The sequence below is a fragment of the Schistocerca americana genome, chromosome 3, assembly GCF_021461395.2.
Source record: "Schistocerca americana isolate TAMUIC-IGC-003095 chromosome 3, iqSchAmer2.1, whole genome shotgun sequence".
NCBI classification, from domain to species: Eukaryota; Metazoa; Arthropoda; class Insecta; order Orthoptera; family Acrididae; genus Schistocerca; species Schistocerca americana.
Window position 1 is genome coordinate 331,242,200 of NC_060121.1, and position 12,835 is coordinate 331,255,034.

The 12,835-nt window shown below is 43.3% G+C and overlaps 1 protein-coding gene and 1 non-coding gene across 2 annotated transcripts in view; one reads left to right on the forward strand and one right to left on the reverse strand.

The window, feature by feature from the left end:
- LOC124605296 (protein white-like) overlaps positions 1 to 12,835 on the forward strand; it is a 278,052-nt gene that overhangs the window by 204,863 nt on the left and 60,354 nt on the right. The window contains exon 3 of the mRNA XM_047136877.1: positions 2,241 to 2,473. Within this exon, the coding sequence (XP_046992833.1) occupies positions 2,241 to 2,473 (233 nt within the window). The remainder of the gene's footprint in view (positions 1 to 2,240; positions 2,474 to 12,835) is intronic.
- On the reverse strand, positions 7,945 to 8,018 carry Trnat-ugu. The gene has a single exon. It is a non-coding gene; the product is annotated as a tRNA-Thr (tRNA).

Here is a 12,835-nt window from a genome sequence, read left to right on the forward strand (position 1 = left end):
GTTTAAAAACAACAGTGACATTAATGATTATAATACCAGAAAAAAGAAAGACTTACAGTATCCTTTACTCAACCTATCTTTGGCACAGAAAGGGATAAAATATGCAGCTATAAAAATTTTCGACAAATTACCAGATGAAAGAAAATGTCTGAAAGACAGCAGTAATAGCTTCAAAAATAAATTGAAATAATATCTCCTTGACAACTCCTATACCATAGATGAATCCTTTTTAGAAATAAATAAATCTATAACTACAGTACATGCATTTTGTGCCATTTAAGGGAATGGGGTAAATAATAGAAATATTATTACATATTCCTGTAGTACGTAAAGAAATATGAATTTTTTAGTTGGACCACTTTTTTCGCATTGTGACAGATGGCGCTGTAATAGTCACTAACGTACTAACGTATAAGTACGTGGTACCACGTAACATTCAGCCAGTGCGGACGGTATTTGTTTCATGATACATTACCCGTGTTAAAATGGACCGTTTACCAATAGCGGAGAAGGTCGATATCGTGTTGACGTATGGCTATTATGATTAAAATGCCCAACGGGCGTGTGCTGCGTATGCTGCTCGGTATCCCGAACGACATCATCCAAGTGTCCGGACTGTTCGCCGGATAGCTACGTTATTTAAGGAAACAGGAAGTGTTCAGCCACATGTGAAACGTCAGCCACGACCTGCAACAAATGATGATGCCCAAGTAGGTGTTTTAGCTGCTGTCGCGGCTATTCCGCACATCAGTAGCAGACAAACTGCGCGAGAATCGGGAATCTCAAAACGTTGGTGTTGAGAATGCTACATCAACATCGATTACACCCGTACCATACTTCTATGCACCAGGAACTGCATGGCGACGACTTTGAACGTCGTGTATAGTTCTGCCACTGGGCACAAGAGAAATTACGGGACGATGACAGATTTTTTGCACGCGTTCTATTTAGCGACGAAGCGTCATTCACCAACAACGGTAACCTAAACCGGCATAATATGCACTATTGGGCAACGGAAAATCCACAATGGCTGTGACAAGTGGAACATCAGCGACCTTGGCGGGTTAATGTATGGTGTGGGATTATGGGAGGAAGGATAATTGGCCCCCATTTTATCGATTGCAATCTAAATGGTTCAATGTATGCTGATTTCCTACGTAATGTTCTACCGATGTTACTACAAGATGTTTCACTGCATGATAGAACGGCGATGTACTTCCAACATGATGGATGTCCGGCACATAGCTCGCGTGCGGTTAAAGCGGTATTGAATAGCATATTTCATGACAGTTGGATTGGTCGTCGAAGCACCATACCGTAACCCGCACGTTCACCGGATCTGACGTTCCCGGATTTCTTTCCGTGGGGAAAGTTGAAGGATATTTGCTATCGTGAACCACCGACAGCGCCTGACAACATGCGTCAGCGCATTGTCAATGCATGTGCGAACATTACGGAAGGCGAACTACTCGCTGTTGAGAGGAATGTCGTTACACGTATTGCCAAACGCATTGAGGTTGACGGACATCATTTTGAGCATTTATTGCATTAATGTGGTATTTACAGGTAATCACGCTGTAACAGCATGCGTTCTCAGAAATGATAAGTTCAGAAAGGTACATGTATCACACTGGAACAACCGAAGTAAAATGCTCAAACGTACCTACGTTCTGTATTTTAATTTAAGAAACCTACCTGTTACCAACTGTTCGTCTAAAATTGTGAGCCATATGTCTGTGAGTATTACAGCGCCATCTATCACAAAGCGAAAAAAGTGCTCCAACTAAAACATTCACATTTCTTTACACGAGTATGTAATAAAAAATAGGGGTTCCTATTTAAAAAAACGCAGTTGATATCCGTTTGACCTATGGCAGCGCCATCTAGCGGGCCAACCATAGCGCCATCTGGTTTCCCCCTTCAAGCTAGACAAGTTTGGGTCTTTGTAGTTTTTTTCTTTTGACGCTTATTTGTTTAAGATATTTGGCCCGGTCACGACCAATGGACCACCCAGCATATATATATATTAGAAAATCTTGTTTCATATGTGCATTGTTTGTGCACTTGGCACGTTCTACATCATAACGGCTACCGTACCGTGCGATTGATCAATGGAACACGCAACAAACTAACTAAATTTGCAAATCTTTTGTGAGTAGTTTACCAGAGGACAATGACGGGGAGCTCAGAGGTCGGGACTAGTGAGTAATGGTACGCCGTGTGTTGTGTGTGGTGCGCAGTGAGCGGCGTGGCGCGCCCGGGCGAGCTGCTGGCGATTCTGGGCGCGAGCGGCGCGGGCAAGACGACGCTGCTGAACGCGCTCACGTTCCGCGGGCCCGCCGTGCACTCGGGGCAGCGCGCGCTCTCCGGCTGGCCCGCCAACGCAGCCTCGCTCGCCGCGCTCTCCGCCTACGTCCAGCAGGACGACCTCTTCGTCGGCACCCTCACCGTGCGCGAGCACCTCGTCTTCCAGGTACGTCCCCTCCGCCCCCGTCCGCAGGCACCAGCGATGGCCAACAAGTCACGTACAGGGTGACAATCATTAAAGTTTCACCACTGCTAAGAAAAGGTTCTTCTGAAAAAATATCAAACTACCGACTAGAGATGGGCAAACTCGTTCATCCTTGGGAACTAGTTCACTGCTGATAGTTCTTTTTTGGGAACCGTTCATTTTTACTCGTTCACCGTTCATTAGTGCTTGGCATATGTTTCTTGTGAAAAACTGAAAACTAGTAGTGTAGGTGACTGAAGGATGGAAGACCCCAAGAGGGGGCACTTGCCTCCCCCCTGGAGTATAGAGTTTTTATTCATTACAGAATTCTTACACACTTTTAGAAGTAATTTCTGTGATTCTGCAGAACCTCTCGTTTAGCCAACTGTAGCGTTGTGTGGCTGATCGCAGGGAAATAATATAGGGTGGCGCACGGGAAACCGGTCCCGAGTACAGATTGCTCGGCAATTACGGACGATGTGTTGCCCGTTACGAGCAGATACAACAAACAGACAAACATGTAATAATTAGGCAGTGAAGAAGTAACAAGCTAATGCAAGCAACAATGGCGAAACAATCGATGACGATGTGTAGAGAGCTGGAGAAGAGAACATGAAAATATCACGCGACGCGCGTGGGCTATAGCTCATGTAGTCTTGTAAACCTGTTGGTGGCTGTTTCCCAACTTAATAGACCACAAGTGTCTTGTATAAAATTCTTCGTTTCGACTTCCACTACATAGCTATGCTACGTTGTAAACAATAATCGTTTACACCCTATATACTACACGTTGTCTCCGAGTTCGTAGGCGAAGTAGACTTTATGAAAGCATAAAATAAAATGTGGTTTTCTCATCATACTTGCGTCACACGCTTAGTAAAAATCAGGTTTTTATGTTGCATTATTAAAGTTAATGCAGCAATAATAATAAAGTTCGCAGTAATAAAGTTTTTGGTTTCAAAGCTCCTTCTGGACAAATGATTTTGAGATAATAAGTAAATACGATTTTATGGCAATCTATGTCTTTTCAAATGGAGAAGCACCGCTTTTGCTACTGAGCCAAAATGACCCACAACCCACTTTCTTTTTTTTCCAAAGAAACCAAACTAGCAGGTGATGCAAATTAGAAAGAACCAAACCTAAAAATAATTAGAGCCTTCCTAAATGTAATGTTTTGTGTATGAAAGATACACGAAAATTGTTTTATATGAATTTTCTTACACTAGAAATTAAGCAAATTATTGAAAGTTAGTTTCTAAATCAAGTCGATGAAACCAAAAAATATATGAATAACAAAAAAACTTGCCTTGTTATGTCTTCTGCTGTTCATCGATATAATGAAGTGACCTGATATGCCATTTTCTTACCTCAAAAGACGTACCTATTACATACAACGTGATTTTTATGTAATTTACGTAACTATAAAATACTTTTTGATTACCGGTCGTGGACGCTGAATAGCCAGACCCAAGTGGAAGAACAGTTTGGAACAATGTAAAATGGGCGAGCGCAGTGAACGAAACGAACATGTGGATACTGAACTAACCAGGAGCAGTCGGCAGTGGAACTGAGACAGGTGGTCATGCGAAGAACGAGTGCGGCCGAGGGAGACCGAGACTGAGACGAGGACGCGCCCGAGGCTGGAACGAAAACTGCCGAAGTGACCGCCGCGGCCGAAGTGAACTAGTGAACTATGAACCGATCGTTCCTCATTCCCGGGAACTATAAGTAGACCGCCGCGACCGAAGTGAACTATGAACCGATCGTTCCTCGTTCCCGGGAACTATAAGTAGACCACCGCGACCGAAGTGAACCACGAACCGATCGTTCCTTGAAATTCGTTCCTCGGTCCTTTCGTTTATCTTGGTGAACCGTTCCTTTGCACCCGTTCGTTCGCGAATTACCCACCTCTACTACCGACCCGTGTCACAGTTAAGTTCCTTCTAAAAAATTCTAGAAAAACTCTTCTATGACAGGCTTTTAAGTTTCATAAATAAATACGCACCTCTTACAGTACAACAACATGGTTTTAGAAAGTCTAAATCGACACAGACAGCAATTTTCGAATTCTTAGACTGCATTTTAAAATCCCTTGATCAACATAAATTAGCTGCAGGTATTTTTCTAGATCTATCAAAAGTCTTTGACGTCCTGGACCATAACATTCTGCTCGAAAAATTAGAAAGACGAGGAGTAAGAGGTGTAGCACATAGCTGGTTGTGTTCATACCTAAAAAACCGCAGGAAGAAAGTATCACTTCAGTATGAATTCAACAAAATGAATAAAACAAGAAACAACTCCTTTCTTTCTAGGGAATTACTAATAAAATATGGTGTACCACAGGGCTCAATCTTAGGTCCACTACTCTTCTTGATTTATGTGGACGACTTAGTTGAATATATGAGTCCCACAAAAACTATCCTGTTTGCCGATGACACCTACATATTGCTCACTGAATCCAGTCCAGAAACTTTGCGGTCCACAGCAGAAAGCTATATGAAAAGACTTTCTGAGTGGTTCACAAAAAACAAACTCATTATAAATACTTAAAAAACTTTGTGTGTCGATTTTCATTTAATTCCTCCAACTAATCAAATGTCTATTCAAGTCCAATTAAAAAATGATCCCCTAGAAAATATAAGTGTCACAAAATTCTTGGGTCTTTGGGTTCAGCAAGGCTTAAAGTGGGACACATATATAAATAACTTGTGTAGAAAACTATCATCTGTGTGCTATGGCCTAAGAATTTTAAAGGCTACAACAAGCAAAACAACAGTACTGCAGGCATACTATGCACAGTTCCACTCACTAATCCGATATGGGATCATTTTCTGGGGATACTCAACGCACAGTGTGAAGGTTTTTAGAATGCAAAAAAGAGGTTTAAGAATAATTTGTGGCCTTAAAAAGATGGAGTCCTGTAAATCCCATTTTACTGAGTTTGGTGTTCTAAATGTTCCAAGTTTATTCATTTATGAAACTAACTTGTTCACTAGGGACTACCTCCTAAAAACAGGCAAACTGCTACAGAACAAAAGTGTAAACAACTATAGTACCAGAAGGGAAACAAATATACATCAAAAATATCACAGAACAATCACCTATCAGAGGAGCATAATTACATTGGTGTGATACTACACAATAAGATACCAGAGGAAATAAAAAATACTACTCATCCAATATTTAAAGCTAAACTAAAGGCATTTCTAATAACGCACTGTTTCTATTCTGTCAGAGAATTTCTGAATAAGTAACAAAATTAACTGTAGTAGGTACCTAATTTTCATTGCTAATACTAAGTATTATTGTAACTTATCATTGACCTGTCCAATATCAGTTGTACAATTTGTGCTATATGATAAAACTGGACCAATAAAAAAATTGTATGAAAAAAACGTAAATTAGTTACAAACTACGGCGTACACACACTTGATTCAACACATGAACGTCACTACAGATATTCGGATTTAGGTCATGACATGTTCGATATTGCCATCATTGGCGATGATGTGGCGCAGACGAATAACGAAATTATGCATGACCTGCTGAAGTGTCGGAACATGAATACTATCGATCACCTCCTGAATGGCTTTTTTCAGCTCAGTAATCGCCTTTGGGTTATTGCTATCACACCCAACAGACGAGAATTAACTGGTGAAATTGTAAACGATGTTTTTCAGAAAATCATTAAGTGGTTCTCTGCAAATGGGCTCTCATTAAACTTTGACAAAACACAGTATATACAGTTCCACACAGTAAATGGAATGACACCATTAATAAATATAGACTTCGATCAGAAATCGGTAGCTAAGGTAGAATATTCAAAATTTCTAGGTGTATGCATTGATGAGGGGTTGAACTGGAAAAAACACACTGAGGATCTGCTGAAACGTTTGGTTCAGCTACTTATGCTATTAGGGTCGTTGCAAATTTTGGAGATATACTTCTGAGTAAATAGCTTACCACGCCTATTTTCATTCTCTGCTTTCGTATGGCAACATATTATGGGGTAACTCATCATTGAGTAAAAGAGTATTCATTGCACAAAAGCGTGTAATCAGAATAATTGCTGGAGCTCAGCCAAGATCATCCTGCAGACACTTATTTAAAGAGCTAGAGATCTTCACTGTAGCCTCACTATATATATATATATATATATATATATATATATATATATATATATATATTCACTTATGAAATTTGTTATTAACGACCCGAACGAATTAAAAAGTAATAGCAGCGTACATGGCTACAACACTAGGAGAAAGGATGATCTTCACTACTCAAGGTTAACTCTGACTTTGGCTCAGAAGGGGGTAAATTATGCTGCCAAAAAAGTCTTTGGTCACTTACCTAATAGCATCAAAAGTCTGACAGATAGCCGTATAGCATTTAAAAGGAAATTAAAAGAATTTCTTAATGGCAACTCCTCCTACTCATTAGATGAATTTTTGGATAGATTAAGTGGATAATTTCCCCAACACCCACAAAAAAAATAAAAAATATAGAGTGTCATGTAATATTTTGTGTAATGTAATATCTTGTATAGACACCTTTTATTAATCTGACACGTTCCACATCATTACAAAGTGTCGTATTCATGATCTATGGAACAAGTACTAATCTAATCTAATTGCTGTACACCTTGTCTTTAGTATAGCCCCACAAAAAGGAGTCGCATGTGTTCAGATCCGGAGAATATGACGGCCAATCGAGGCCCATGCCAGTGGGCTCTGGGTACTCCAGAGCCAGAATGCGATACCCAAAGTGCTCCTCCGGGACATCAAACACTCTCCTGCTTCGATGGGGTCGAGCCACGTCTTGGATGAACATCTTGTGACTTTATACTTATATGGATATAGCGTCCGTTCTTTCGGACATGGCCGAAAGAACAGACACCATAGATGACCTGCAGCCGTCTAGAACGAAATTAGAAATTATATTAATACCTTCAGCTGCCGACGGGCGTTGATATATATCAACGGGGACAGGTGAAAATGTGTGCCCCGACCAGGACTCGAACTCCGGATCTCCTTCTTACATGGCAGACGATCTATCCATCTGAGCCATCGAGGGCACAGAGGATAGTGCGATTGCAGGGACTATCTCGCTCACGCCTCCCGCGAGATCCACATTCTCACCTTATATGTCCACACACTACATTCGTAGTGTCCCACCCCAACACACTTATTACTCGTGGAAGACATTCTTATCAACTCCCGTAAAAGTTCGGGTAACACGTGTGCATCCGCACAGAAAAAGAAGATCATGGCCGATATTGTCAGAACTATATACTTATATGGATATGGTGCCCGTTCTTTCGGACATGTCCGAAAGAACAGACACCATAGATGGCCGGCCTGCAGCCGTCTAGAACGAAATTAGAAATTATATTAATACCTTCAGCTGCTGATGGGCGTTGATATATATCAACAGGGAGAGGTGAAAATGTGTCCCCCGACCGGGACTCGAACCCGGGATCTCCTGCTTACATTGCAGACGCTCTATCCATCTGAGCCACCGAGGGCACAGAGGATAGTGCGACTGCAGGGACTATCTCGCACACGCCTCCCGCTAGATCCACATTCTCACTTTGTGTTGGGTAGGGACACTACGAATGTAGTGTGTGGACATACAAGGTGAGAATCTGGGTCTCGCGGGAGACGTGCGCGAGGTAGTCCCTGCAGTCGCGCTATCCTCTGTGCCCTCGGTGGTTCAGATGGATAGTTGCGTCTGCCATGTAAGCAGGAGATCCCGGGATCCAGTCCCTGTCAGGGCACACATATTCACCTGTCCCCGTTGATATATATCAATGCCCGTCAGCAGCTGAAGGTATTAATATAATTTCTTGTGACTTTGGATATTGGGGATGAAATCGTCTTCTAAAACCTTCAAGTACCGTTCGATAGCCACCGTGCCATCGAGGAATAACGCACCGATCATTCCGTGACTGGACATTCCACACCACACAGTCACCCGTTAAGGCCGAAGAGACTTTTCGTTCTTGAAGTGCGTATTCTCAGTCCTCCAAATGCGCCATTTTGCCTATTGACGAACCCATCCGAATGAATGTGGGCTTCGTCTCTAAATCAAACCATTCTACACTGAAGCGCCAAAGAAACTGGTATAAGCACGTGTTTTCAAATACAGAGATACGCAAACCGGCAGAATACGGCGCTGCGGTCGGCAACGCCTACGTGAGACAACAAGTGTCTCCCACAGTTCTTAGATCAGTTACTGATGCTACAATGGCAGGTTGTCAAGATTTACGTGACTTTATACCTGCTGTTATAGTCGGCACACGAGCGATGGGGCACAACATCTCCGAGGTAGCGATGAAGTGCGGATTTTCCCGTACTTCCATTTCTTGAGTGTACCGTGAATATCAGGTATCTTGTAAAACATCAAATTTCGACATTGCTGCGGGCGGAAAAAGATCCCGCAAGAATGGAACCAACGACGACTGAAGAGAATCGTTCAACGTGACACAAGTGCAACCCTTCCGCAAATCGCTGGCACATTTCAATGCTGGGCTATCAACAAGTGTCAGCGTGAGAACCATTCGACGAAACATCATCAATATGGGCTTTCTGAGCCGAATGCCCACTCATGTACCCTTGATGACTGCACGACACAAAACTTTACGCCACACCTGGGTCCGTCAAACCCGACTTTGGTCTGTTGATGACTGGAAACATGTTGCCTGGTCGGACGAGTCTCGTTTCAAATTGTACCCAGAGTATGGACGTGTACGGGTATGGGAACAACATCATGAATCCATGGTCCCTGGACCGAGCGAGGTGGCGCAGTGGTTAGACACTGGACTCGCATTCGGAAGGACGACGGTTCAATCCCGCGTCCGGCCATCCTGATTTAGGTTTTCCGTGATTTCCCTAAATCACTCCAGGCAAATGCCGGGATGGTTCCTCTGAAAGGGCACGGCCGACTTCCTTCCCCATCCTTCCCTAATCCGATGAGACCGATGACCACGCTGTCTGGTCTCCTTCCCCAAACCAACCAACCATGGTCCCTGGATTTCAGCAGGGGACTGTTCAAGCTGGTGGAGGCTCAGTAACGGCGTCAGGCATGTATAGTTGCAGTGATGTGGGACCTCTGATACGTCTAGATAGGACTCTGGTAGGTGACACGTACGTGAGCATCCTGTGTGGTCACCTGCATCCATTCATGTCCACTGTGCATTCCGACGGACTTGGGCAGTTCCAGCAGGACAATACGACACCCCACACGTGCATAATTGCTACACAGTGGCTCCAAGAACACTCTTCTGAGTTTAAACACTTCCGCTGGCCACCAACCTCCCCAGACATGAACATTATTGAGCGTATCCGAGATGCCTTGCAACGTGCTGTTCAGAAGAGATCTCCACACCTCTTACTCTTACGGATTTATGGACAGCCCCTCAGGATTCATGGTGTCAGTTCCCTCCAGACGTTAGTCGTTTCCATGCCACCTCGTGTTGAGGCACTTCTGCGTCCTCTCAGGGGCTCCGCACGATATTAGGCAGGTGTACCATTTTCTCTGGCTCTTCAGTGCAATTCCCATCATACCCCGCGGCGAACAGCGCAGTTTGAACGTCCTAACCCAAAACGTTCAGAAATTATGACGATTTTATTTCATATTGTTTAACAATTCTCACCCTGTATCTGTTGCAAATCACATGTGATTCAGAAGGCACAGTTTTCATAATAACAAATCAGTATCTGGCTGTGGTTTCGGTCAAATCCAGATGACACAAGTAACACCTAAAAGTAGCATTATAACATTCGCCTCAGTGTGCCATATGTTTGGCCGAAGTTCGTACTGCGATTAATTAATTAATCACCAAACAAAGCTGGAAACCAAATATAAATAAGAACAAATACGCGTTCTCACTGTCATAATCTGACGTTCTTCTTGAAAGATAACTTCAGTTATCGTGAAAAATACCAAAAACCTAGTTTTGAAAAAGTAATAAAATCCAAAATTCTTACTTCTTAGAAACATCACTCTAAGCATTAAGATGGCGTACCAACCAGTCAAGAACACCTAAAATAAAAAGTCAATCATCATAAACGTGATATTTATGTAATGCAACGTCGTAGTAAAACTTGCTCTCTGTGTGTTACAGAAACAAGGAGAAAGTAGAAAAAAAAGTCTGTTGGATAGTTTCTAAGATACAATAAGATGATAATGGCAACTACGAACTAAGAAACACATGGAGTTCTACAGAAAAATACTAAATAGTCAGAGGCAATCCAGACAGGATGGACCTATCACAGGGCACATAAAAGGGGCTGAAGAAAATTGATTAACTGAACAGCTCATCCAATATAACAACAATTAAAATAAGTAACTATATGAATTAATTAATGAAAATTAGAATCACTTGAGTGAGGTGACAGTCTGCAAAGGCACTTAAAACAGGAAACGTGTAGAGCTATAATCAGTTGCAAGAGAAGGATAAAACCAAACGCAGAAGAATTATCATACAGAAACCAAGAAAAATTGCATAGTGAGAGGTCCATAATTAGACAGATTCAACACAAATACCACAGACGAGGGACGATGCTAACTTGATAAAAATGTGAGAAATAGGCTACAGCAGCTAGGTAAAAGAAAGACGCGTCACATCTCTTCGACTTGATAATTACGAAACCGCCCAGGTTTCGCGATGGTTTCTCGAAAAACTTGCCTGAATCTGACACCGATCAAGCATCTCTTCTTTCCCAGTGTCCCTGGATTTCCAGCTTCTTTCTCTCGAACCACCGCGTGGTGATGCAATCTCCAACCGGTGGCAATACAGCCACCCGCAGAGAGCGTTTAATAACACGGTTTACAGCCACCAGTGTAATTCATTGCTTTCTGTCATTCCTTTTAATTTATCTCGGTTGATTAACTTGTGTCTTAGCTAAGTGCGAGAAAGAATAGAATATGTTCCCGTTCTGTTACTCGTCGTGCAACGTGAACCTTTCACTCTGCAACGGAGTGTAGGCGAAACTGAACCTCGCATGCAGATTAAAGCAGTGCCACGCACAGTTACAGGTTCGAGTCCTTGTCCGACACCCAGTCGCACATTCCTGTCTTTTAAGTCCGTTCTGCCAGATGTGATACTTCTCGTAAGATCTTGGGAACAATCTCAAAGAAATTCAAGAAGTTGGTGGAGAGAAATAGGCAGATCATTGCGACGGTTCGTGAGAGGTCTTCGTATGTTTCTGGTGAAACCTTGTTGCCCAAAATACGCAAAGATCCGTTTCCGTTTTAATCCGCCAGGAAGTGTAAATTCAAGGGACAACTGCAAATAGTGTCAGGTAACATTGTCATCTTTCGCGGAAGATTATCTCGTTATTAGAGGACAACGAGAGTTTCGACAATATGGACTGGTTATTTCACAACCATTAATATCACAGAAAACATAAACGGCAAAGCTGTCAACACTCCCGAACACCACACCACACCAAACCGACTCTAGCAGAGTAGATTGTGGTTGGTTGGGTTGTTTTGGGGGAGGAGACCAGACAGGGAGGTCATCGGTCTCATCGGATTGGGTAGGATGGAGAAGGGAGTCAGTCGTGCCCTTTGAAAGGAACTATCCCATGATTTACCTGGAGCGACTTAAGGAAATCACGGAAAACCTAAATCAGGATGGCCGGACGCGGGATTGAACCGTAGTCCTCCCGAATGCGAGTCCAGTGTGCTAACCACTGCGCCACCTAGCTCGGTGCAGAGTAGATGAAAAAACATTCGTGACAGCTGGCAGCATTGTTGCCAGCTTTCAAATGCGAAGCGCAAACGTCTGCACACGAGAACAACAATTGTCTATAGAACTACGGCAACACTGAGGCGTTGCCATAGAGCCGTAAATAAAATCGCGTTATGTGGCTGGTTGAAGCAGACGCGCAAAGCAGCATGCCAAGCCCACTACAGCTGTCTGGGATCTTCTTTTGCCAACTCTTCTATATATTGGAGGGGAGGGGGGGGGGGGGACACAAACGTCATGGGATAACTCCTTTTGCCTGGCATAGTGCACAAGTTGACACGGCATGGACTCAACAAGCCATTGAAAGTCCCCTGCAGAAATTTTGAGCAACGCTGTTCCTTTAGCCGGTCATAACTGTGAAAGTGTTTTGACCCGCCAGGTTAGCCGAGAGCGTTAATGCGCTGCTTCCTGGACTCGGGTAGGCGGCCGGCCCCGGATCGAATCCGCCCGCTGGGTTAACGACGAGAGTCAGTGTGCCGGCTTGCCTGGATGTGGTTTTTAGGCGGTTTTCTACATCCCTCTAGGTGAATACCGGGCTGGTATCCAAGTCCCGCCTCAGTTACACGACTCACAGACATTTGAAACAC